This window comes from Notothenia rossii (genome assembly GCF_949606895.1).
Source record: "Notothenia rossii genome assembly, chromosome: 2".
Classification (NCBI taxonomy): Eukaryota; Metazoa; Chordata; class Actinopteri; order Perciformes; family Nototheniidae; genus Notothenia; species Notothenia rossii.
The window spans coordinates 38,822,632-38,847,453 of record NC_136904.1 but is presented as its reverse complement, the minus strand read 5'-3'; the positions used below and the strand labels follow the sequence as shown (position 1 = coordinate 38,847,453).

Genomic DNA, 24,822 nt, shown 5'->3' with positions numbered 1-24,822 from the left:
ACCTGTTAAACCCCATCCCCCTGCCCCGGGCGGAAAAACGCATCATCTGCAGGAAACAGCGTCTGAGGGCATCTTAATATTTAATAAACTATGAATGTTTTATATCCATGTAACGGGAAGAAACTCAGCTAACTGATCTTTTTTTTGTTTTTGCAAAAAAAAAACACAAAGCTTACGCTCAGCCTCTGAATTAGCCACGAGTGAAAAAATGCCAACGGCGGTTGCACAGAAACTCACTCATAAGTCATAACACCCTTATTACTTATCGTAGCTGCACACCCAACCCATCGATTAGCATCAAGAGAAGACACAGAATCGATAGGTATCTCACATCATCACTCTATGATAAGAACTCGCGACTTTATAAACAAAAACAGACATACCAACATCTGGCGCTAGGTAGCTAAAACGGCAATATCTCTTTCCTTCGTTGTTGTCTGATCAAAAGTTGTCTTCAATGGCATTAAAACGATAAAAACGCTGCTGAAGGTTAATCCATGGGTTAATCCAATGTGTCTGTGTCCCTTTGAAATGATTTCTGATCATCCATAAACAATAAACCTGCTTTTCCGTTTTTCTCAGAGCGTGAGACAGCTTTCGCTCTGGGGAAAACTGCATGCGCGAAGCCCCCAATTTTTTTTCGGTAACGTTGGTGTGTATGTGGAAATTCTCCTTCGATTCTATTGGCTCTAACGGTGAAAAAGAGATCAATCACCAAAATCGACCAATGGGTTCCAGAGAAACGGCAAAAACGTCCATTTCCACCCAAATGACCCCAGAGGTGGAGTTTTTTTTTGCTAAATCTCTCTAAAAAGGTAAAATGTCACTTGTTTTGCATCAATCTTGATACAGGGTACTTATTATATGTTGTACTTTGGATTCCAAAAGCTTGTAGTCTATCATACCATCATCCAAGCGTATTTTTCAATATAAGTAAAAAATAAGTTTTGGACGGACACTATAATTTACAGTTTTTTACTATGTTCAATCTGAATTTTCTTCAAAATATCTATATTGATTCTGACTTTTCTACATCCAACTCACAGGTTTATCATTACTTTGAGAAAAAAGATTATTAATTTTCCCCTTTTAGAAGTGTAGTTATGGTAATTTGTTCTGGAAATGTCATTTTCGAGCCTGAGACGTGAAAAACAGGGATGGGGTTCAACAGATTAAGAGAAGGCGTTTCATTTATTTTGCCCAAATAATTTTTTTTAATAATTACCTTTCATGTTATTTAGCTGATGCTTTTATCCTAAGCGACTCACTAACACTCCATTACTCTAATGGTAATGTAAGTGTTCCAATGTCCTATATTCCTGTTGCCATTAATACAAAGATGAGTGGTGAAAGTGATATCATACAGACAACAGCAGATGTTCTTCTCTTCTTCTTGCTTCTGCTTTGGACATCTTAACAGCAGTAAATCCATCCTTAAAGAGAGCCGTGAATATTTCTCTGTTTCTGCATTAATTATGTGTATTTCGACTTCAGTCTTAAGTCTCTGCAGGTCTGTGAGGGTTGATACATGAACATGAGAGCTAATGAAGGGAGTCGATGAACACTGATTCATCTCTTCTTCTCTTACCAGGTGGAAGTGATCTCACTGAGGAGTGAGTGATCAGAAAGGGTGAAGCCTGAGAGGAGCGGCTCTCCTGATGATCCACAGAGATTGAAGCGTCTCCAGCTCTGACTGAGCAAGGATACAAGCGGACATCTCGAGTACCTCGCGCCCGGCATTAGGTCTTTGACCACATGTGATCGGATCTCCCTTCCCAAAAAAGACATAATGAAAAGTTGATTTTGTGATTTTGTGCATACATTTTAGGTTTACTCTCACATAAACCATTCATTATTTCAGAAACCTGCAATGAAAAAAAAGTGCTCTTTGTACATCCATAGTGTCGATGGAAAGTGACGTCTGTAGCCTAAATTGTTTGAATGTTTGTATACATTTCATGAAACTAAATATAAGGTTATAGTCTACTGATGTTGGTAGACAATTACCGGGAACCTCGATGCATCTTGCTTTTCTCAGGTGTATTGTTATAGATTTTGGTGAAATTGGTTCAATAATCAGAGGAGCCCATTAACAACAAACCCTGGATCTCTGAATCCACATTTGATACCATTATATAACTGATATGTCTGTCTTTTCAAAATGTTGATAACGTTTTCAAATTAATCAATCAATTGCTGATTTTGTTTATATTCTTAGATACGTTGTAGTTTGATCACTAAAGAATGTTGTGCTTGCAGTACTTAGTATAGTAAGACAGTGAATGTCACTGCGGATCTACTGTATTGTTTGACCAATCTGAACACTATTTGAAAAAACATATCTAGCAACTAAAAAATGTCTGTCATGTTTGGTAGTAATTATCATGAAGATTTGTGGAGATAATTGAGGAATTTGGGCCTACGATGGGGTGTAGCCGTCATCTGAATGTCTTGAGTCTCTCTCTACAGTTTCAACCTTCACGTATGAATGAGTGTCATTTCTCAAACCTCAAACTATTTCTGGTTTCTAACAATTGTACTATTATCGTTTGATGTTATTTAAATTGGAACATATTTTATTCTTATGGCCACAAGCCTTATGACCTGATATGGATACTATAACTTCAAAAATGTTCTGTATTCAAATATTGTTTTAATTATCTTTCTCTCATAGAAATGTTCCATTGCATTGATCAGTTCGTTATGTAGAAACAGGAAAAGATGTCTTACTAAATTGTGACTATTTGTTTTATGTTATTTTAATGTTGCAAATATGAAATGCTCTCCCCAAAATGTTGTGTCATTCACGTACTTGTTAACGTTATCTATTATTTTTCATAAAGGTATACTATAAGCAATGTTGGGTCACAGCCTGTTTGCATTGGTTAACACACACGCCGTTTTTGTTGTGTTTTAGTTACTGAGTCACTAACACACACACACACACACCCCCACACACACACACACACACACACACACACACACACACACACACACACACACACACACACACACACACACACACACACACACACACACACACACACACACACACACACACACACACACACCTCCCTGCCTGTGTCACCAAGGCAACAGCCAAACTGTAGCTTTGCAGAGCCGGTTTTAATTTACTTTCCCAATTCTCTGCAGATCTGTCTCGGACTTTTTTCCCACAGTTAATTCTCTGGTTTGCAGCAGTGACTTTGACTGTTCAGCGGGGCTCACAGGTCAGTCAACACTATAAGTTCACTTTGTGGCTCAAGGACATGTGGGCATGTCTGCTTTTTTAAAATGTGAAATGGGGTGAACATTTAAAAATTGAGATGTTGGCATTTCTAGATTTTAGTCCAAACCACATTGATTGAAGGTTCGTAATTGTTTTGCACTGTATATCGTTTTTAAATGATTATTTTGTCTTATTATTTCTGTCAATATTGGGACTTTTTACCCAGTGAATCTGATAAATGCAAATAGCTTGTTTGTTATAGCCTTACATTGTTAATACAGATGATAATATTTGTAAATGTTTCTCTGGGTATGTTTGAGTTTAAGTTGGGTTTTAGACATTTGTTTTTGTGTTATCAAAAATGTTTTTACCAAACAATTTTACAAAAATTGTGATGGTTATGAAAATATTTTATCACATATTCTTATGCAATTATTCTAAAGTGTAATGTGTCATGATATGTTTCTCTGCTCCTCCTGAGAATGTGACTTCATTTTATAATTTTCTGCACAATTCAAGTAATTTATTGTTAATATAATTAACTATATTAATGAATTATATTGTGTCATTTTCGCAATGCCTTAGTCCTATGATTAAATTCATTTGCATATTCATTTAGCAAATTATCATCTTTCCTTCTGACTATCCTACTTTTGAAAAAGTATTTATACAAAATTAAGGATATTAGTTTCAGGACACAGGTTTTTTTGGGGGCATTCCAATTTGAATAAGAAATGAGAATCAACTTTATATGGCATAATATATTATATTAATTAATACTGCCATAAATGCTGCCAGATAATCATAATGTGTGAATATAATGTAATTCCTCTCAGATGGCAGACCCTGAGAGGGAGCAGTCTCCTCTTGTACCCCCAGGCAGCAGCTCTGAACCCGGGCTGAGCAGCGGCGCTCCTTCCCCGGACACAGAGCTCCAGGCAGGAGGGCAGGAGGAGGTCGAGGAAGCCTTGGAGGAAGGTGGAGCAGACGGAGCCCTGATGAACCCCAAACCTCCTCTGCTGCACCTCCGCAGAGGTACAGATCAAACTGATTCATTAACTGAAAACATTGACAAAGTGGGCATTAAAACGCATGTGAATTACAAACCTACAAACACCACTGCTTTCTAATAATAATACAAATGTACTAGCTACTTAACTTTAAAATTCAAAACTATGATTCAGTTAAAACAAGTTATATTCCTGATTTATTGTTACTGATGTACTTTTGCAGGTTTTACTACAAATATTATTGCAATTGGTAACTATTATTACAGCTACTATCATAGTATTCCACAATACTACCATTTACAAACTGCACAGTTCTTTTTTTTCAGTATTTGCTCTTAATTTGTACTATTTGTTCCTCTTACTTTGTGCAACATTAGACATTAGACACCAAAGCTAAATCTAACTGTGGTTTTAAGTAATAATGTATCACTTCTCATGATTTAATGCCTTAACATAATTTAGGTTTTGCTTGTCTCTGTTCTTATGCAGGTACATTTAGTTACATTTAACTAAAACAAGTTTATACCATTTAATGGGCTGCTATTGATGTTATAACTTCAATTCATTGTATGGTTAAAGTAAATGAATTAAAAAAACAAGAACAAAAATGGTGTGAATGTGATTTATTTTTCAGATGTGGCTGGCAGAGGACATCGGCGAATCGGAGGCCAGAACCTGAGAGCCAATAATCACATTATGTCTCCGCCTGCTGCCCCCTCCCCCAGCAGCAGCAGTAGCAGCAGCAGCAGCAGCTCTGTGAGTCAAAGTTGTTCAAAGCTTTAATGTCTGCAGAGGGAGCTGCTGTGATTTAACTAGAACTACTGTAAATGCAAGATTCTAAGAAAGGAATTTTTTTAATTTCAATTTGTAGTGAAATTCAATTGTAATAACTTAAATATAAATAATAATCTTAAAATATTTTTTGCATCTGCCATTAGCAAAAATCGAACTCAAATCTGCATTAGACTAAAAGGAGACCCAGCGTCCATAATCCAGGATTATATGCCTCCCAGGAGAAATCATCATTATTTTTCTAAAAGTGTACGCCATGGATGTACAGTATATTGAAAGGACATGTAGGCCCGAACATATTTTGAATGTAAACTGACGTACTTAGCTTTACTTAACCGCCTGTCACCCCGGCTGCTTTCCTTTGCTTTCTATCAAACCACTTGGATGCCTTAAACAGACCATTCTAACATGTTTTCCTTCAATCACATTTGTTTTACTCACATTTGGATGACTTGCTTGGTCTCTGGCAGTGTGTTGATATTGTGCTATGTGCATTTGCAACAAAACAACAAACAAAAGAACAAAAGAAGCAAACTTAGTTGGTCTTTCTTTCTTACTTTCTATAGGCTTGTATAACTTGAACCGTAACTTAAACGGTTAAAAACTGTGCCTCGACGGCGTCCTTTGGACGTTGTGGCTAAAGATTTACAAGTCTGAATCAATAATATGTTGAGCGAGTTGCTGCTCGATACATTATCTGCTAAAAACATAACCTATACAAATCTACTTCAAATGCATTGGGTGTGGAGTTGCATTATGGGAAATGTAGTTAAAATATTTGAAGAATGTGTTGAATAAAAGCAATGATATCAGAGTGCATTTCTTAACTTATATTTTTTATTTCTGAATTTACTGAATTGAATTGTGACATTTGTTTGCAGTTTTCTGGCAGAAGGCCGCTGCTGTTATCTAGTGAGGAGCGGAGAGAGATGGCTATGCAGCAGAGAGCGCTGAAGGAGGAGCGGCGGGCGGCGCTGGATCCCCGACACAGATACCTGATCAGCAGGCTGGAGGACGCAGGGACGCTCGGGGGGGCCGAGGTGGAGGACGCCCTCATCTCTGACGACAAGGTAGCATCTCTGCCTCGCTCTGAAACTGTAGTGTTTTACTCAGAAATGTCATATTTATAATGTATTTCTTTCAGTTCAGTCTGGTGAAGGATTTCTTTGCTGCAAACGGGTCCAAGAAGCTGATGTTCTTCTATCAGGATGTGAAGCAGGTAAAATATATATTTTGATTTTCATGACTTTTGTGTGTAGTTTGACCTTTATCTGTTCTTACTTTTTATCATCCTCTCTCTTTCTTATCATCATTTATTTCCCATCTTTCATTCCAGGATCTGTCCTCTGTGGAAGTAACAAACTCCGCTACAGATCAGAGGAAACTCTTCCTCACCACAGGATGCTCAGAGGTAGGCATGAGTTAGAGTTGAAAAATGTAACTTACCAGAAAGAATGTCCCAGAGGTTTTTTGCAGTCTTCTATATTTAACAGACAACAGAACACAAATGTAAGTGGGGTCATTGTTCCTTGATTCCTGAATAAATTCACGTCATCATCAGCCATACACTACCTTCACACAGGATGGGGGTTTGATTTGGTTCATAACTGCAGCCAGTGCAGTGAAAGATGTAACTTAATGAATGCAGGTGAGTTAGCAGTTTTCAATATATATTTAGTTTCAGTCCGAGCTCAGCACAATGCCTACTGAATGTTGTCCTTTGTCCAGCCTCAGAGATTATACCTGCCCCGCTTCAGTCTGTGTTCAGTTGCTATGGCAGCAAATCCTGTTTGCTGATCTGTTTGGTGGAACTCCTTCAGCATGCACAATTCACAGTAAGGAAAAAAGCTAAATGCTTTCAAACAGAGCTGATACATTATTAATTTAGTTTTTATAGTTTTAAAACTGTAATTGCAATACATTTGTAAAAATGTAGCTAATCTAAAAGTCTGTAATTGTTTTTTCCACCTGGTATTCAGAAAAAAGGGCCTTGTTGGCATTTTATGTTAAAAGTCTAAAACCAGTTTGCTGTTGGGTAAAAAGTGTGTCTACATCTCATACTGATGAGATATCCTCAATTAGAGCAAATTCCCAGAACAAAAATATGACATGTTTAACAGTTTCTGAACCACATGTAGTGATAATTTTTACTACTGTTTTAATGTTTGTTTTAATAAAATACATAATTTTTACATAATCCTAATCAAGCCTAACCATTTGGTTCCAGCTAGTCAATGATATTAGAGTAATAATCCAATTACATTGAACATTTACCCAAAAATATCCGCTGTTTTTTGTTGGCAGCCAAACAGTAACAGTGTGCAAGGAGAAAAACAGATGTCTGAACATAAAGCTACTTTATTCACTACTTCCCACCTCTGGCACCCTCTTGCTCATTTTCACGTTCATATGCCTCTGCTGTGACATGTCTCCATGCTTCAATGTTCAAAAAGCTCTTTATTGTTCTCATACTGCCTGTGCTGCAGCACCTCTTTTCACCCTCTGTCTGAAACCAGGGCCCTGTCTGCTCTGATTGGTTAGCTGGCTGGCTCTGTTGGGATTGGTCAACCGCTTAGAGATGTCCTGCCCCCCTTAGCCTATCACGTACAATGTGTGGATTTGACCTATACAACACACTACATGAAAGGAAAAAACCCAAAACATAAAAGGACATCTTTTATGAAACTCAAAACAGTGTCCCTCGCTTTTTATTTTCAGCGTTTACTAGGGAAGTGTCTGTTCTTCCTGAGAACCACCGACAAGGCCATAACAACGGCTAACGTGCAACAGGTCTGTAGCTTTTTGTACATGTTTTATATTACCGTGAGAGCTATAATCCAGTGTAATGTTGCACCTGATGTGTTTTCAGGAGGTGAACTTTGGGATGTTGGCCTGCGGAGACAGCAGCCTCCTGAGCAGTGTGGAGACTCTGCTGACTCACATCATGCTGCCGGCCCTGCGCTCACAGCAGGTAAACAGCAGCTAGATTGAAAGTAACTAAGTACATTTACTACAGGTACTTTAATTTGTCTTCAATTGAATCCTTCTTCCTAATCCGAGCATATCAGAGCTCTACTGTTTCCCCCTACTTTCTTTCCTCTTCTTCTGTTGCACTTCTTTGTATCTGAATGTGGTTCTATTGATTTATTGTACGTTTCATTTGGTTGTTTTCATGTTTGCCACTCACATTTCTATACTGCACCATAAACAACAAATTGAAATAGCATTACTGGGGATTTAGCTCCTTCTCTTCCTCTGACATTTAGACCTTTCCTCCCCATGTATTTTCCCGGCTGGCTCTTCATTCTGTGTGCAGACATGGGGCTCGGTGCAGGACGGCACTTCCTGTCCAGACGTCCAGTCCTTCCTGTCCTCAGTGGATCAGTTCATCTGTAATCTGAGCTCGGCCAGAGTCAACATAGAGAGACAGTTCCAGCTGCAGCAGGTGGACCTTCCTGAGGCCATCCACCAGCTGAGATGCCCCGCAGACTACACAGCCGCAGGTAGGGGGTCAGTGGTGGGAATACATATTCTGATTTCTAATCAAGGTTCTTCCCCACTTTAGATAAAGATACACAAATAAAATAATTTCAAATAAAACTAACCTTGTTACAGTAAAACAATCAGAATATGGAACTTAATAATTAGGGACAAAATAACATGAGACCCAGAAACATTTTTTAAACACTGGCAGAGACTGACCGGAGAGCTTATTAACGTTGCTACTATATACTTTACAGCAAATGTCCTGCGCAAATGCCATCAAGGGGAATTTTAAAATGCAGATGTCTGGTTTGTATTTGAGGAATGATTCATTATGATCTTGCACCGAAATCTTCCTCTCCTTGTGCCTCTGCCCTCAGCCAATAACAGCGAGCTGGTGGAGCACCTGGAGGGCGTGGTCTCCATGTGGACCAATCAGATCAAGCAGGTGCTGACGGAGAGCAAGCAGATCAGGAAGGAGGCGGACGACGTGGGACCGTCAGCTGAGCTGGAGCACTGGAAGAGACGCATGGTCACCTTCAACAGGTAGGAGCACTCTGCTAATGATTTATTTATCTGTGCTGTTTGATTGATTAATATTAGCTCATGAAAAGACATTCACAAAAGATGTTATGAATGAAAAAAAAATATGCAAAGGGAGGCCAAAAGCCGAAGAGGATTATCGATGATCTCCCTTAACTTAGACACACAACTAACTAATTTCAAATAAAATAAATAAATACTATATATAATTAGTTTTAAAACATAAATAAATTATCCTTTTGAAGAAAGAAAAGTAATTTCAAACCAAAGTATATATTTTAGTAGAGTGGGGCGAAGCCTGCGAGCTAGTTCAGGCAGTCAACTCGAGCAGCAATGATACATTAACACGTGACGCACCTCGTCCCTCTTACAACCAACCAACACATTCTCCTAAACATGCCGCTCTATTTAAGCTGCCAGGTCTGCCTGCCTCTGCCTCGCTGACTGCCTGCCTCTACCTCTACCTCTGCCTCTGCCTCGCTGACTGAAATGCAATTAATAAAAAAATGAAAATGAAAATGTACTTTACAATTGTATAGATTTATCTTTGAATAGGGATCTTCATGATATTTGCTTCTTGTAAAATGTATAGAACCACACAATTTTCAGTTAACAAAAAATGGCTGCCTAAAAGCAATGTTATTTATTCATCTTACTCTAAGTGTCCTGTTATTTCCAAGAAGCCTTGCAAATGTAGTTCACTATCTGATATTCAATTTTTTTTTTAAATAATCTAATTTCACTGAGTTAAATTAAAATGTCAATATATAAACTAATCCATTGTAACATTATTAAAAATAGTCTATCATTTAGGTAAATATAATTTCACTCATGAAGTATCCTGTTTCCGTTAACACTTGAAGTGTTGTGTGGTTACAATATGTTTGTGTTTCTGTGTGTGTGTGTCAGTCTGATGGAGGAGGTGAAGCGTCCTGAGGTGAAAAGGACTCTGGGGGTTTTGCAGGTCACCAAGTCCCGAACTCTACGCACCTGGAGAGAGCTGGTTAGCTTCTGAAAATAATCAAATGAAAATGTTTTGTCACAGCAGTTAGCTTGATGTTGCTAATATGATGACTTATTGCTTGTGTCAGGATGGGGACATCACCGTTGTGGCTAACGAGGCTAAAGACAACGTGAAGTTCCTCTACACGCTGGACAAGTTCTTCGGGCCGCTGGGGAAATGCACTCCGGTAAAACACTTTTTATGTCCACTGCTTTGTGACCCGTTGATAATGATAATCTCTTTTCACAAATGTTACATTCAGCTTTCAAGAACATAGGAAACAAAGAATATCAAATAACACATTGTACATACTGAGGAAATTCTTTATTCATAAGAAAAAAAAAATTAAAGACAAAAATGTTGCTGACACAAGAACATACAAAATAAATAAAATGCTATCTAATCTCGCAGACGACTCTCAGAAGAATAGTTGCATTTTGGTTAATGTAAGCGCCATGTTTACATTACCCGCCATAATGTGTGGAATACAAAACAATTTATATGTGAGAATGTGTATTTATGTGTATGAACATATTTATATTGTCTTAATCATTATACTGTCTGACGTTTTACTTAAAAAATTATAAAACTGGTTTCCTTATTTGAAGAATATCCTACTAAATAAAACCTGTGAATATCCTTCAAGGGGCCTATTTCTGCAAAAAAAACAATGGAAACATCCCATTTGCTTTTGTCACACGCACGCACGCACGCACACACGCACGCACACACACACACACACACACACACACACACACACACACACACTCCATGTTTTGTAAGTACTTACAAAACATGGAATTCCTGCAGAACTATTCATTCAAACCGAAGAGTACTTAACCAAAATAAATTGCATTTAAATGGCTTTCTTTATTTTCTTCCACATTTTATGTCAGTTTTGTACAAGAAAAAGCCGTGTAAAAAAAATGGTGTTGCTTCAGGCAAACAGCTGGTATTGAATGTTGATCTCTTCACCTTCCTTCTCTCTCTCTGTGGCTCTGACAGACCCGGTTGCTGGAGCACATCCCCCGTCTGATGAGCAGCATCAGGATGATCCACACTATCTCCCAGTACTACAACACCTCAGAGAGGATGACCTCACTGCTGCTCAAGGTCACTAACCAGATGATCACCACCTGCAGGAGCTTCCTGTCGCAGGGCGTGGCTCGCATCTGGGACCTCAGCAGGTACAGAGGACTACACCAATGTCAGACAGGATACCCTCGGCCTTCATCAACAAATGAATAAAATGATAAAGAGGCATTACAACAAAAAATGGACACAACATTACTACAAAAAGGGAAACTGAATAATTGCAGGTGTGTTTGTAAATATTAGCTATGAGCACCGGAGTGCACTCTGTAGCAAATCAGCATTGTATTACTACACTGGATGACTAGGACACACATATTTTTAAATGATTTGGTGCTTTTTCTCTTTTATTAGAATAGCAATATTTTAATTCAATAGTCTGGATTTTGTTCAATGGCTTCTATGTCATGTGAACCAGTGAACTCGGGTTATGTTGGAATGTTCCATTCAGATATTTAGAGCAGCTCACTCTTGGAGCGGTAGAGGTTACTCTAGGTAAGTAGGTCTGATGAAATGGACCGGCAGTAGATGTGTGAAAGATACTTTTTTTACATATTATTTAATAGAACTTTTAGCTAGCTAACTGGCTTTAACTTCTAACGTAAGCTTTAGCCTACAATTTCTACCTTATTTTCATAGGCATATTGCTGCAGCCTACAGGTTATCATGTCTCATCAGAATCCTGTCTCACGTTATATCACTCACTGATAACCAAGAGCTGCCCCATTTTTCACTTTCCATTTCTTGTCTACAAAGAGCTACAGAGACACAAAACAACTACAAAGACACTCATAATGACCGGGAAAATAAAAAAAAGACAAAATATCATTACAGAGACAAAGTAAAACTACAAAGAGATACAAAATGACTACAAAAGAGACTCAAACTTGCATCAATAAATGATATTGTTTGTCTGTGTGTCTGTGTGTCTGTGTGTGTGTTCTGTGTGTCAGGCCAGTGCTGCAGCAGCGTATCTCAGACTGCTGTAAGCTGAATGCTGAGTACCAGAGAAGCTTCCAGACGGTCAAAGACAAGTTGAGAGAAAACCCTGACAGCAGACAGTTTGACTTCAGGTGATCACCATGCAGAAGCACACGCTCTCACCCTAAAACACAAACAGTATATTTGACCTTCAGTGTATTCCTCTTCTCTTCAGTGAGAACTACATCTTCGGGAAGTTTGATGCTTTCTGCAGGCGTCTGGAGAAGATCGCTGACATGGCGTGTTCACTGGAGAGCCTGGCTGCTCTGCAACACATGAAGGTGGCCCAGTCTTTTGTTAAATTGAGAGATAGATGGACTTCATTGATGGCAAATTGGGAAATTCCTGTTACATCAGCAGCAGGTTAACAGCCATTGCACAAAAGTAAAAATAAATTCATAAAAATAAATATGTACATCAGCACTACAAATTAGTCGATCAACACAAAATATAAAGAACATCTGTTAAAGCTTTTGTGCTTTATGTGCCACAAAGTGGTGTTTCTTTTTCAAACTTTGAAATATTGTGGCTTTTTTTTCAACATAAATATTTTAAAAGGTAAACACATTTCGTTTTAGCTTCAAAGTTAACTAATCTATTTTTGCTCGGATAAGGAAATATTTATTTGATTTGATGTAACCTGACAGTTTGTTGACGCAGATATAAAAGACAATATGGACATTATGCTACAGGTGGAGGGCATTGAGAAGATTTACGTTTGCTACCAGAGCATCGTCTCCACCACAACGTCCAAGACCTACGACGTGCTGGACCACCGCAAGCTAGAGGTACAATTCAATTATAATACAAATTAAATCCATTAAATATATTTTTTTTTTGCAAAACATAGAAGGGATTAACTACCCATTTCCTTAAGTCCTAAAAATATTGAACGATTCAAATATTTTCCAGCACAAGTGATGTTGTGTTGCAGCCAGAGTTGAGCAACATTTGTGTGTGTGTGTGTGTGTGTGTGTGTGTGTGTGTGTGTGTGTGTGTGTGTGTGTGTGTGTGTGTGTGTGTGTGTGTGTGTGTGTGTGTGTGTGTGTGTGTGTGTGTGTGTGTGTGTGTGTGTGTGTGTGTGTGTGTGTGTGTGTGTGTGTGTGTGTGTGTGTGTGTGTGTGTGTGTGTGTGTGTGTGTGTGTGTGTGTCAGTTTGACAGTGACTATGCAAACTTCCAGCTGCAGGTTCACAGTTTGTTCCAGTCTCTTCAGTCTCTGCTGGACTCTTGGTGCCATCAGCCTCTCACTGTGAGTTCAACACAAACAACTCTGATTGTACTGTTCAAACAGTTAATAAAGGTGGCATTGCTCCTGTTAACAGGATTTTAAAAACGTTAGATCTCCAGTCTGCAGAAGCACGCCTTAAAGGGGCCCAATTCTGCTTGTTGGGCTTTTCCCCTTCCTGTATACAATGATTCCGCAACTTTATTCCTCCTGCTGAGGTAAATGGCCATTTTAGCCTGCCCCAACAACAAATTCAAAAGCTGACTTTTGCTTCTGGCTGTACCTACAACCCAAAATGAACATTGTCTTAGAAAAAAACACATTAAACAAAATCAACATCTGAGTGAGTAACTGAAAAAGACAAAGGAGTCGACCACATTCCGTAAAGCAATGAAAAATGGTTTCCCTCTGTTCACAAAAACGACAGGCGTAAACGACACTGTAGGATTGATAACACACAAACGCATTTACAGCTACCGCAGCGTGGAGAATCCTCCACTGGAGTTCCCCACCCCTCTTAGTCAGCGGAGGCTTGTAGAGCGCTCTCCACTCAGATGGAGCCCAGATGGGCTCTCCACCGGGTGTCCACTCGCTCCTGGAGTCTGCTCTGATTCAGCACCTTTGTCACCAAATAATAAAATGTTTTGTTGGACATGGTGCTAAACTTAAAATCAGTAACATTGTCCAACTTTAACAAAAAACCCTCACAACTGAGATCAGGAAAACATTGCATCTCTGGAAAAGAGTCATTGTCATTTGGGGACTTCAGTCCGTTACAGTGAGCAGCGATCAGCGCCAGCTCTGACTGGCTGAGCTGCTGTTTCCAGCTCTGCAGCAGGAGGCTGACCACCCGGACTGACCTGAGGGCTCAGACGGGGGCCACACACCTCCACCACCTGGCCCAGCGTGAGGATCCTCTCCTCACAGAGTCTCTGTTGTAGAGAAGGCCCTACTCCACACACAAACCGAGATCCACGGACCACCGGCTCTCTGAGGAGCCAGAACAGTGAGCCACAGCACTCTGGTCTCTCTTTTCTGAGTAGTCCCCACACCTTGAAGAGACCTCCATAGAAACCCGAGAGATCGTTCAGGCGTAATCCTTTCAGGTCCATTAGGAACAGCGACTCAGCCAGACCCAGCCCACCACAGCGTTCCAATAAGGCCCGAGCTACGGGTCTCCAGACCAGGTCAGCAGGTCCAGTCAGGAACCTCTAGACGAACCGGAGCCTGAAAGCAGCCCCTCTGCTTGCCAGGTGAACCAGGCCATGTCCCCCCTCTTCATTTGGCAGGAACAGGACGCTCTGAGGGACCCAGTGCATGCGGTCCCAGAAGAAGTCCACCATGAAAGCCTGCACCCTGGACAGCAGGTTTACGGGTGGGTCGGTGCATGCCAGCCGGTGGGCCAGCATGGAGGAAACAAGGTTGTTTAAAATAAGGATACACCCTTTAAAAGAAAGTTTGGGAAGGATCCACTTCCACTTCTTTAACCGGCCTTCCACTTTCTCTATAAGCCCGTCCCAGTTTTTCAAACAAAACGTGTCATCACCAAGATAAATACCCAGGTACTTTAACCCTGCCCTTTTCCAACCAAGGCCCCCAGGTAACAACAAGCTGTCAATACTGCCCTCTCCTACTGCTAAGGCCTCACTTTTCCCCCAGTTGACTCGAGCAGATGAGATTTTGCAAAAAATGCTCACAGTTTCAGTTAAAATATTGATGTCATCTTGTTTTTTAACAAAGACCATTATGTCATCCGCATATGCAGACAATTTAAAAACATCCCTGTACAGCCAGGAAAAGAGAAACCCTGTAACTTTGACCTTAACCGGTGTAAAAAGGGCTCTATGGCCAGGGAGTAGAGCATCCCGGACAAAGAGCAGCCCTGTCGGACTCCTCTCTGAGCTTCAAAAGGAGCACACAAACTACCGCTTATCTTCAGTACACTCTCAATGTCCCTGTACAAGACCTGGATCTTGGCTATGAGACCAGAGCTGAACCCAAAAGCTTCCAGTGTCTGCCACAAGTACTGGTGTTCAACTCGGTCAAAAGCCTTTTCTTGGTCTAGAGAAATCAGACCAAGCTCACAGCCCAATGAACCGGAGAGGTCCAAAACATCTCGAATTAGAGTCACATTGTCAGTTATCAACCTGCTGGGTACACAGTATGTCTGGTCTATGTGAATGACAATGCTCCATCACTTTTCTCAGCCTCGTCGCTAACACTTTGGAAAGCAGCTTGTAGTCGGTACAGAGTAGAGACACAGGACGCCAGTTCTTAATCTCCTGCAGGTCTCCTTTCTTAGGGAGGAGAGTGAGCACAGCTCTCCTGCAACTCAGAGGCAACCTCCCGTTACTTAGACTGTCTCTGAGCACACTCAGCAGGTCGTCACCTATAACCGGCCAGAGAGCCTTATAGAAGTCTGCAGGCAGGCCGTCTATGCCAGGAGCCTTCCCACTCTGCATGCTCTGCAGGGCCTCCTGCAGCTCCTGGGCAGAGAGCTCCGCCTCCAGCTCAGCATGGTCCTCCTCAGGGACGTTAGGAAGGCCCTCATAGAACGACTGCGCCACCTCTGGCTCGGCCTGGAATTCTGTTCTGTAGAGCTCTTTGTAGAACTCCACAGCACACTGACGAATGTCGGCGGACTCCTGAAGCAGCTGCCCAGCATTGGATCGCAGGGAGTGCATCAGCCTCCTCTGACCATTCTTACGCTCTAGACCAGGGGTCGGCAACCCCTGGCACGCGTGCCAGCATTGGCACGCGGCACCGTAACCAGTGGCACACAAGGAATAAGTGGAATAAGTGTGCAAAAATATTTAAATTAATTTTCGGATCCTGAACGCGAGACCGCCGCCAGAGCGCGTCCCCCCGTTACTTGCAGAAGGAAGCCATGCACGCAACGCAGCCCCGCTCTCTTTATCTCCAGGTGACTTTCTGCCGCTTTCCTCCGTGGTGCAGTGCTGATCATTTCACCACGGAGGAAAGCACTTCACTAATTGCAGTACCCATAAGGGGCTGTACAAATGACGCAGTTTTTGCGTGGCTGTGTTTATTTAGTTGAAAGCCTAGTGGCGATCTGCTCATCTCTCATCGAAATAATATGCTACAAAGGGGCGGACTGGCCATTTGTGTGTTGAAGTTTCCTGTCGGCTCCCAGACCGTAGTCGAGGAGGGCAGAAGCAACAAGCTTCAGGTTCAATAACCCACTTTAGCTTAAATGACTGGAGAGAGGCGAGCTCTTCTTGGGAGGACGTTGGATTTATTTAGCTGTTCTTCTGTTTCACAAAATACATCACAGACCTCTATTTTTCTGCTTTCCCGTTTCACTTCCAGAAACATACACACGTTCCCTCACTGTCGCTCTACCATTAACAAACACACATGCACAACCCACACCCCTCTTTCTCTCTATCTTAAAGGGACAGCGATCTCATCTCACTCTGCATGACCCTAATATCATAACTTATGTGTTCTGGAGAATCACAGAACGGACGATCTTCCTTATTATTATGCCGTTTAAACCAATTTTTGAAATGTGTTTGTTAAATTCGGCATCATGTAAGTTGCACCGACAGGTCCACACACTGCTTCCCCGCAGCGAGGCTCCCCCGCCCTCCTGCTGATAGTTGACGAGCGTCAAGCTCCTCAACCCCCCCCCCCCCCCTTGACAATTCTCGATCGTTGGCACGCTGATAACATTTTTGTTTTTAAATGGCACTTCATATCAACCGACCCCTGCTCTAGACCAAAGAAAAAGTGAGAGGGAGCATCCATTTTCACGATTTTCTGAAACCGGGACCTGACCAGAGCACCCTGAGCAGAAAACCCAAGCAGGTCAGACAGAGCTGAGTTTTTACTTTTGAAAACTTCAACATGTTCTCGCTCTCCTGTGGAGTCTGCCAATCCCTGAAGCTCCACCACTTCTCTCTCCAAAACTCTCAGAGATCTAGCCATGTCCTTTGTGACATTGAAAGTGTACTGTAGGCAAAGCTGCTTGATCTTCACTTTACCTACATCGCACCATTGCTGAAGAGAATTGTACTCACTCTTAGATAAACGGTAGTTTTCCCAAAATAATTTAAAAACATTTTTAAAATGGTTGTCGGCCAACAGAGAAGCATTAAAGTGCCAATACGCACTATTACACTTAACATGATTAATAAAAACGGAGACTTGTACGAGGTCACGTGTCACCCGCCCTCTCTGGGCACGCGTGGATCAGGTGTCCTGCCGCTCCACAACCATAACATCTCAAAATGTCAGACGGAACATGGACAGTACACACAAAATCATCAAATTTAAACTTGAGAGCCAGATTAAGTTCCCCTTCATCCTTCTTCAGGACCATAAGCACCTGTCTCCTAAAAGACACAACGTGCTTGAGGTGCGGGGATTTACAGCCCAGGGGGATCAACTTAATGGGAGATGCAAACTGCCCGTGTCGAGCCAGCTCTCTCTCCAACAACTCGTTTCTCAGAAACGGGGGTACAAGTCCCGGACACACCAAGCCGATTTTGGCCGTTTTCGTTAGTCGGACGACGAAGCGTGCCCTGTCGCCCAAACTCAATTTGGTGTGTCCTGCACCGTCGGCCGTGAAACGCCTTATTTGGCCTTTCATGGCCGACGCATGTCGCGTCGGGCAGTCGTGCCAAATAAATCACTCTGATTGGCTGTTCAGCTAGCGAATCAGTGCATGAGAAGTGAAACGGAAGTGAGGGACGTAAACAAACGATTTAAGAAGGCACAAAGAATGTCTTCCGCAAGCAACACTCCAATGGCTGATAGCTCCAGTACCGCACAAGACATGTTTTCGATGGACGAGAGTGAAAATGGAACGCACACGCTATTTGTTGTTTGTTTATATCACGGAGTCTGTTCTTCTTCTCTGTCTTCCGGTTGTTGCCTCTTTTGAATGACGAATACACACTACTGCCGCCTGCTGGTAAGGAGAGTTATTGCCAGTCACGCATGCGCAGTTCTTACGTGCTACTTGGCCGTCGGCTAAAGTCTTTGCGGTGTGTTCCAGTGCGACTGTTGGCCAAGAAGCAGGAGACATGAGGCGACACAACAGTCGTGTTCCGTCGGAACGTGTTCTTTGGTGTCAGTTTGGTGTGTCAGGGCCTTTAGAGATGATGACTTTTTTAGCTGGAGTGACAAGGGGTAGCACAGGTAACAGCGTCCCTTTAATCACTAGCCCACTCTCCACCAGCTGGTTAGCTTTCTCCGTGCAGTCTAAAAAAATAACCACTGCACTATTCATGTGGGACGCAGATTTAACTCTGCCATATCCCACCACAGCCCCCACAGCCAGACCACACTCCTCCACCGACACACCGACAGGTGGAGAGAGTCAGCTTCTCTAAAGGCCCGGACACACCAAGCCGATTTTGACCGTTTTGGTAAAGGCCCGGACACACCAGGCCGATTATCGGCGTCGGTGTTAGTTGGACGACGAAGCGTGCCCTGTCGCCCAAACTCAATTCGGTGTCTCCCGCACCGCCGGCCGTGACACGCCTTATTTGGCCTTTCATGGCCGACAGTTTGGTGTGTCAGGGCACGACGCAGCTACCACGGAACGCCATGCCGGGCGGCTTGACTGCAGCTTCAGCCGCTAGACAAACAATTACACAAACAAATCACCAGTGCAACCAAACAACACCACCAAAAAACACCAAAGTCGGTGAAGTGATGCACAAAGACATAAACTCACCCAGAGACAAGTGAATTGTTAACAATGGTTTGAAAAGTTGTAAAGTTTAAATGATCACTCTCCGCTATTAACGAGCTACGCTAACGGATATAAGGAGTTTTTTCAACAACAAAGTGGAGGAGAGTCCTCTCCTGTCAGACTGAGAGACTCAGTGAGCTAAAAGACTCTCTCAGTGGGTCTCAAATGTTTTGGTCACCATTAATGTAAACCATTATTTCCGAGGCACACGTTTATATGATCATTATAGTTATAAAAAAATAATAGAATAAATGAAAAACAGGTATGAAATATACTATATATACTATATGACAGTAAAACAAGTTTAAAAGGGTGATTTGTAAAATATCCATAAAGAAAAATAAAATCTTTTTACAGTTCTGTTTCATATGGGTGTTGAGAGATGTATCCATAGATCTCTTCATTTTGCTCTCAAAGTGCACCAGATTGATGCTTTTAACTTCAATATTTAAAAAAAATTCTTCCCGGGGGAGCTTGCCCCCGGACCCCCCTATGTAAGGTGCACACACCACATATAAAAATAGCACTTTACCCCTGTTTACACCTATATGCCGTGAGCTGATTATCGAGCCTTCATTGTAACAGTCGCGGGTACATTGTATATATGCGTGGGGAGTGTTGCAGTAGAAAATTCCACTGTAGCGCCCAGTACAATAATGGGAAACCCTAAATGTTTGAGCACCCTCTATGAAATTTCAAGCTACATCACAGCACCCCCAAAATAAATCTCTGGCACCGCCACTGAGCTTGACTATTTGTGTTGGGGGGGGGCCCCAACTTTTTTTTCTCCAAAGGGGGGGCCTGACAGAAAAAGTTTGAGAACCACTGCTGTAGTGTGTTATACAGGTTGTGTTTGCATTTAAATAGTCTGCAAAGGCTAAAATCCCCATATGTCCTCCAGAGGGAGTTTCTCTCCCAAAGGTATAATAATAAACAAAGATAATATTTGAACAGATTTTCACCAATAGGTCCGGACAATGCTGAAAGTTGGTTATTAAATATGATGTTTGGAGGGGAGACAGAGTAACACTGTGTTTCAGGCGGAGCGGATGCTGGCGCTGCTGGAGGTGTTTGAGTCTGGTCCGTTGGCCGGTCTGGACCTGAAGCGGAACTACATGCTGCTGCTGCAGCGCTACAGCCGAGAGCTGGAGCTGCTGAGGAAGACCTACCAGAGACAGAGAGAAAGCCCCCCCATCGGACGCAACCTGCCCCCGGTACTTATGATCCATTGTTCTTTAAGATCAGTCAGAAAACGATGGAAAATATCCTGAAAATAGCCTTGCTTGTAGCCTACATAGTTGACAATATGAACCTTTTGTCATATTTAAGTGATTTAATATGATGCTCCGAAGCAAAGAGTTATCCTATTATTGAATGCCTCGACTTCTCTTTCCTCCAGTCTTTTCCTTGCTTTCTCTGCTTACATTTGCAGAACTAAGACGCTAGAAAAAAGAGGTAAGGAAAGGAGTCAAGGTTGTACAAACTGGTAAATGAGGAAGAGCCGTTCTACAAATATCTCGTTTTGTTTCAGTCAAATATCATGTATGACAAAGAAATTCAACAACAAATGAACATCAAAGATAATCTAACTAGTTTCTTTTCTGAAAAACAGGATATAATGATTTCCTAATGTTAGACTCTCTTTTGTGCATCACTCAATCCTCACATGGAATACAGCGTTCAATCCCAGGTCTAATGTACGCTAAAGTGCCTTGAACATAGCTTGCTCAGTGATTGTAAAGTTATGTTGAAAGTCTGTTTCTTGTCTTTTTGGCCTTGTTGATATTGCAAATGGAGCTGCTGAAAAGCAAAAACACTTTTGAGACCTGAATCATAGGAAAGTATCGTATTGAATTTTATTCATTCAATTATCATTGTTTGCAGATGTATCTAACATCATAGGTCTGTCTGTCTGTCTTTCTCTCCGTCCGTCTGTCTGTCTGTCTGTCTGTCTGTCTGTCTGTCTGTCTGTCTGTCTGTCTCTCAGGTGGCAGGCAGGATCCTGTGGTGTCGACAGCTCTTCAGGAAGTTAGAAGCTCCCATGTTGATCCTGAAGAAGAAGCTTGACTTCCTCAAGGTAAAAACTCATATTTAACATCATTAATATCACTTAATTGGTGCTTTCACACCGCAGTACTTTTCCCACAAAGGTTCATCAGAACTTAGTTCATGAGAACTCTTTAGTTCTCATGAACTAAGTACAGATCGCGTTCCCACCGCAATAAGTCCCTGGGGGAGGAATAGGCAAATGAAGCCGCTGACGTCACTTCTTCTTCTGCTTTGGGTTTACTGGCAGGCCGCAAACAACTTCACGGCGTATACTGCCACCCGAAGTCCCCGGCCGGAAGTCCCCGGAGTTGGGGACTGGCTTCAGAGTAAATCGCCAGAATGCCGACACCTCCTCATCTCCACCGCTCCCATGTTTTATTTTGTGTTGCCATAAATTAGTCTCTCTGCGTTTCTGCGCTGGGCTAATGCTAATGCTAATAATGCTAATGTGAGGATAATAAAATGGCGGCTTCACAAAACCTTTTGGGAGTTTTACGGGGAATGGTTTGCATTCCGCCCAGCCAATCAGAAATAGGAACCTTTTTCTCCCACAAAAGTCCCTGCTCTCTAGCAGGGACGGAAAAGGGGGTAAAAAAGGTTCTCATGAACTCATCTTAGTTCAGAATTTTTGTTGGTGTGAACGCAACATTTCGGAACTATATCGGAACTAAAGTGGGAAAAGTACTGCGGTGTGAACACGCCTATTAATATGACCTCTGTGACCCAACCTGCCTGTCTGTCTGTGTGCCAGGGACCAGAGATGACTAAAGTGATCCGGAGCTACAACAAGATGGCCCTAGCGTTGCTGCAGTACGAGGTGCTGCACCTGCAGGGGTGGAGTCAGGCTGCAGAGAGCGCCCCGCACCGCCTGAGCGCCGCCCTGCTGGTCACGCATGAGAGCAGCAAGGTGCAGACTAGTTCAAAGTGGATTTATATGCACATTATTGAAGCTTCTTGATTCAAAGGATTGTAACGCTGTGATGATAAAGCAGCATGGGATAGTGGGAGTTGCAGTCTTCAGCTTCTCCTGGTTAGGGTTCCGTCAGTGTTAATAGTTCACTAGGAGTTTAACGCTGAGCTTTTCACAGGTTAAAATATGGAGTTAAAAAACACCAAGTTCCCAAAAAAAGAGTATGGTAAAAATGTGTCTTAAAACGAGATAACAATTTATTCCAGACCGCTTCTAGCCAGAAACTCTGACAACACTATTACAGGAGACAAAATAATATGCACTGCTATCCTGACAAAAATACATATTTCTCTCAAATCTATTTGGCATAATGTAAGTGCACGACCTAACTACATATCATTATGTTTGTGGCTTGATGTCAGTCAAGTCAAAGTCAACTTTATTGTCAATATTTCACTTTGTGTGTACAGACAGAGAGATCGAAATACCGTTTCCTAAAATCCAGAGGAATACAAAATACAAATATATATAAAGATATGTTTAAAAATATGTATATACTGTACATACTGGTTTATTTTGAATGTTACAAATGTCAAGAGGTTTTGAATAAGGTTTTCATCTGGAACAAACCTGTATGTTCTGGTTTAATCTTTCTAAACAATTAATGTTGAGGCACACTCCATGTCTTTTTTTGTTTATTGTGTTGTTGGATATAAAGTCACTCATCTGGCAAGTCAGGAATGATGTGTGAGGGAATTGTGTGTTTTCCTAGGAGTTTTTTGTGAACCTGGACCCGGTGGTGCTGGAGGTGCTGCAGGAAGCCCGGTGGATGACCAAACTGGGGGTTACCGTGCCAAAGGCCGTCCAAAAAATGACGTCCAGAGAAGCACATGTCAAAGCGCTGTACAAGCGGTGAGAACAGCTGTTGAATCCTTTAGAATACGAAGTTATGGAAAGAGTAAAAAACGAGTGAATGTGTTTATAGAATGTTAAAATGGACTGTGCAGACTGCTGGATCTGCTCCAGGACTACAGCTCGGTGTTATCCAGGGTCCCGCCTCTCCTCTGCCCTCTGATGCAGCCCTTCATCAGCCACGTGGAGGCCTCTCTCTCCCCGGGACTCATCACGCTGTCCTGGAGCGCTCTCAATACGGACACATGTGAGCAAAAAAACAACATTTTGAAGTACTATTGGAAATAAAATGTAACCTGTTTCTTTCTGCATTACATTTTGCTGTGAAAAAACACATGTTCTCCTATATTATATCACCTGCAAGATAATGCTAAGAAGATCGAGTGTACTTAAGTAATGTTTTGACACTATTTACTTTGCTAATTAAGATTTTTGCAAAGAAAATACAAAATATAAAATAAGATGTTTTGTTATGAATTAAAGCAGCCATATATTTTTACAAACTTTAAGAGCGATTTAGAGAAAAGGATTTGGCGTCTTTGAACATTTAAGTAATTGTATAATTACCTTTAATAATTGACACTAAAATGTGGCAACCCCCATATGAGATATTATCTTGTAACCGAGAATAATCTGTCTCCAGTCATAGAGAGCGTGTATGTGGCTCTGAAGGACCTGGATCAGGTCTCTAAAGCGGCCTCAGACCTGTTGGAGTGTCGTGTGGAGCGGCTGCTGCAGGACATGTCCCTCCTGCCCTCTGCTGCTGCTGCCTGTCTCAACCGTCTCTCCTCAGGACCTCCTGCTGCAGACAGACAGCTCAGCACAGGCTGCTGCTGCCACCCTCAGCTGGTAATACTGGTGAACTGCATTGTGGGTCATGTAGGCACCAGGTTTTAATTGTGTAAAACATCCATTCCAACTAATGTGTGTGTGTGTGTGTGTGTGTGTGTGTGTGTGTGTGTGTGTGTGTGTGTGTGTGTGTGTGTGTGTGTGTGTGTGTGTGTGTGTGTGTGTGTGTGTGTGTGTGTGTGTGTGTGTGTGTGTGTGTGTGTGTGTGTGTGTGTGTGTGTGTGTGTGTGTGTGTGTGTGTGTGTGTGTGTGTACAGGCAGAGTCAGCAGGTAGAGAGGAATGTGTTTGAGCTAATCGATGAGCTGAAGGGGAAGATGAAGACCACAGAGTCTGTCAATCTGGAGGTAACACACACACGCACACTTTTTCTTCCTTTTTTGGTTCCCTTCTCCTTGTTTCCTCTCGTCTTCTTCTCATTGTACTGTAATATCTTATCTCCTTGTCCCCTCTCCTTTTCTCCTCTGTTACATGTTTTGTTTATTCCCCTCCATTGTCTGCCCTTCCTTCTCTTCTCCTATTGTCTCCTCACCTCCTCTCTTTGTCTGCTCCCATCCCAATCTTCTTGTCCTCCTCATCTCCGCTTCTAATTGTCCCCTCCTCTTGTCCTTCCCCCTCCTTCTCCTCCTCACCTCCTCTCCTCTGTTCGTCTCCTCTTTTTGTTTCCTTCATCTCATTGTCTCCTATCCTTGTCTCCTTCCCTTATATTTGTCTAATTTATTGTCCTTCTCCTGTTCTTCTCTCATATCCTTATTCCTCTTCTTATCTGTATCTTCACTGTTTGTACATACAATCTGCACTTGCACTCTGTTATTGCTCCGTTAATAATCTGTCAATACTTACATCTGTATATTGTAGATTTTATCCTCATTCAATGCTCCCTGTATTGTCAGTATTTATAATATGCACCTTGTTTTTATTTATATATAGCACATCTTGCATTTCTGGTTGGATACTAACTGCATTTCATTGGCTTGTACCTGTACTTTGCACAATGACAATAAAGTTGAATCTGAATCT

At 41.9% G+C, this 24,822-nt stretch overlaps 2 protein-coding genes across 6 annotated transcripts in view; both read left to right on the top strand.

Moving 5' to 3' along the window:
- Positions 1 to 2,858, top strand: part of LOC307028403 (NACHT, LRR and PYD domains-containing protein 3-like) — a 104,489-nt gene extending 101,631 nt beyond the window's left edge. For all 5 annotated transcript variants that reach the window (XM_079663393.1, XM_079663394.1, XM_079663392.1 and 2 more), the window contains one exon: positions 1,592 to 2,858. In XM_079663393.1, coding sequence (XP_079519519.1) covers positions 1,592 to 1,601 — 10 coding nt within the window. In that variant the 3' untranslated portion in view covers positions 1,602 to 2,858. The remainder of the gene's footprint in view (positions 1 to 1,591) is intronic.
- A 257-nt stretch (positions 2,859 to 3,115) lies between these two features.
- Positions 3,116 to 24,822, top strand: part of LOC307029598 (dynein axonemal heavy chain 5-like) — a 74,666-nt gene continuing 52,959 nt past the window's right edge. Inside the window, 26 exon segments of the mRNA XM_079665678.1 lie at positions 3,116 to 3,230; positions 4,066 to 4,264; positions 4,874 to 4,995; positions 5,913 to 6,101; positions 6,176 to 6,250; positions 6,368 to 6,442; positions 7,750 to 7,821; positions 7,901 to 8,002; positions 8,348 to 8,534; positions 8,895 to 9,060; positions 9,967 to 10,060; positions 10,149 to 10,247; positions 11,066 to 11,247; positions 12,106 to 12,225; positions 12,309 to 12,414; positions 12,826 to 12,921; positions 13,288 to 13,383; positions 20,125 to 20,298; positions 21,072 to 21,161; positions 21,885 to 22,040; positions 22,816 to 22,955; positions 23,051 to 23,202; positions 23,599 to 23,702; positions 23,704 to 23,804; positions 24,062 to 24,324; positions 24,733 to 24,749. Of these exon segments, the coding sequence (XP_079521804.1) occupies positions 4,066 to 4,264; positions 4,874 to 4,995; positions 5,913 to 6,101; positions 6,176 to 6,250; positions 6,368 to 6,442; positions 7,750 to 7,821; positions 7,901 to 8,002; positions 8,348 to 8,534; positions 8,895 to 9,060; positions 9,967 to 10,060; positions 10,149 to 10,247; positions 11,066 to 11,247; positions 12,106 to 12,225; positions 12,309 to 12,414; positions 12,826 to 12,921; positions 13,288 to 13,383; positions 20,125 to 20,298; positions 21,072 to 21,161; positions 21,885 to 22,040; positions 22,816 to 22,955; positions 23,051 to 23,202; positions 23,599 to 23,702; positions 23,704 to 23,804; positions 24,062 to 24,324; positions 24,733 to 24,749 (3,177 nt within the window). The 5' untranslated portion in view covers positions 3,116 to 3,230.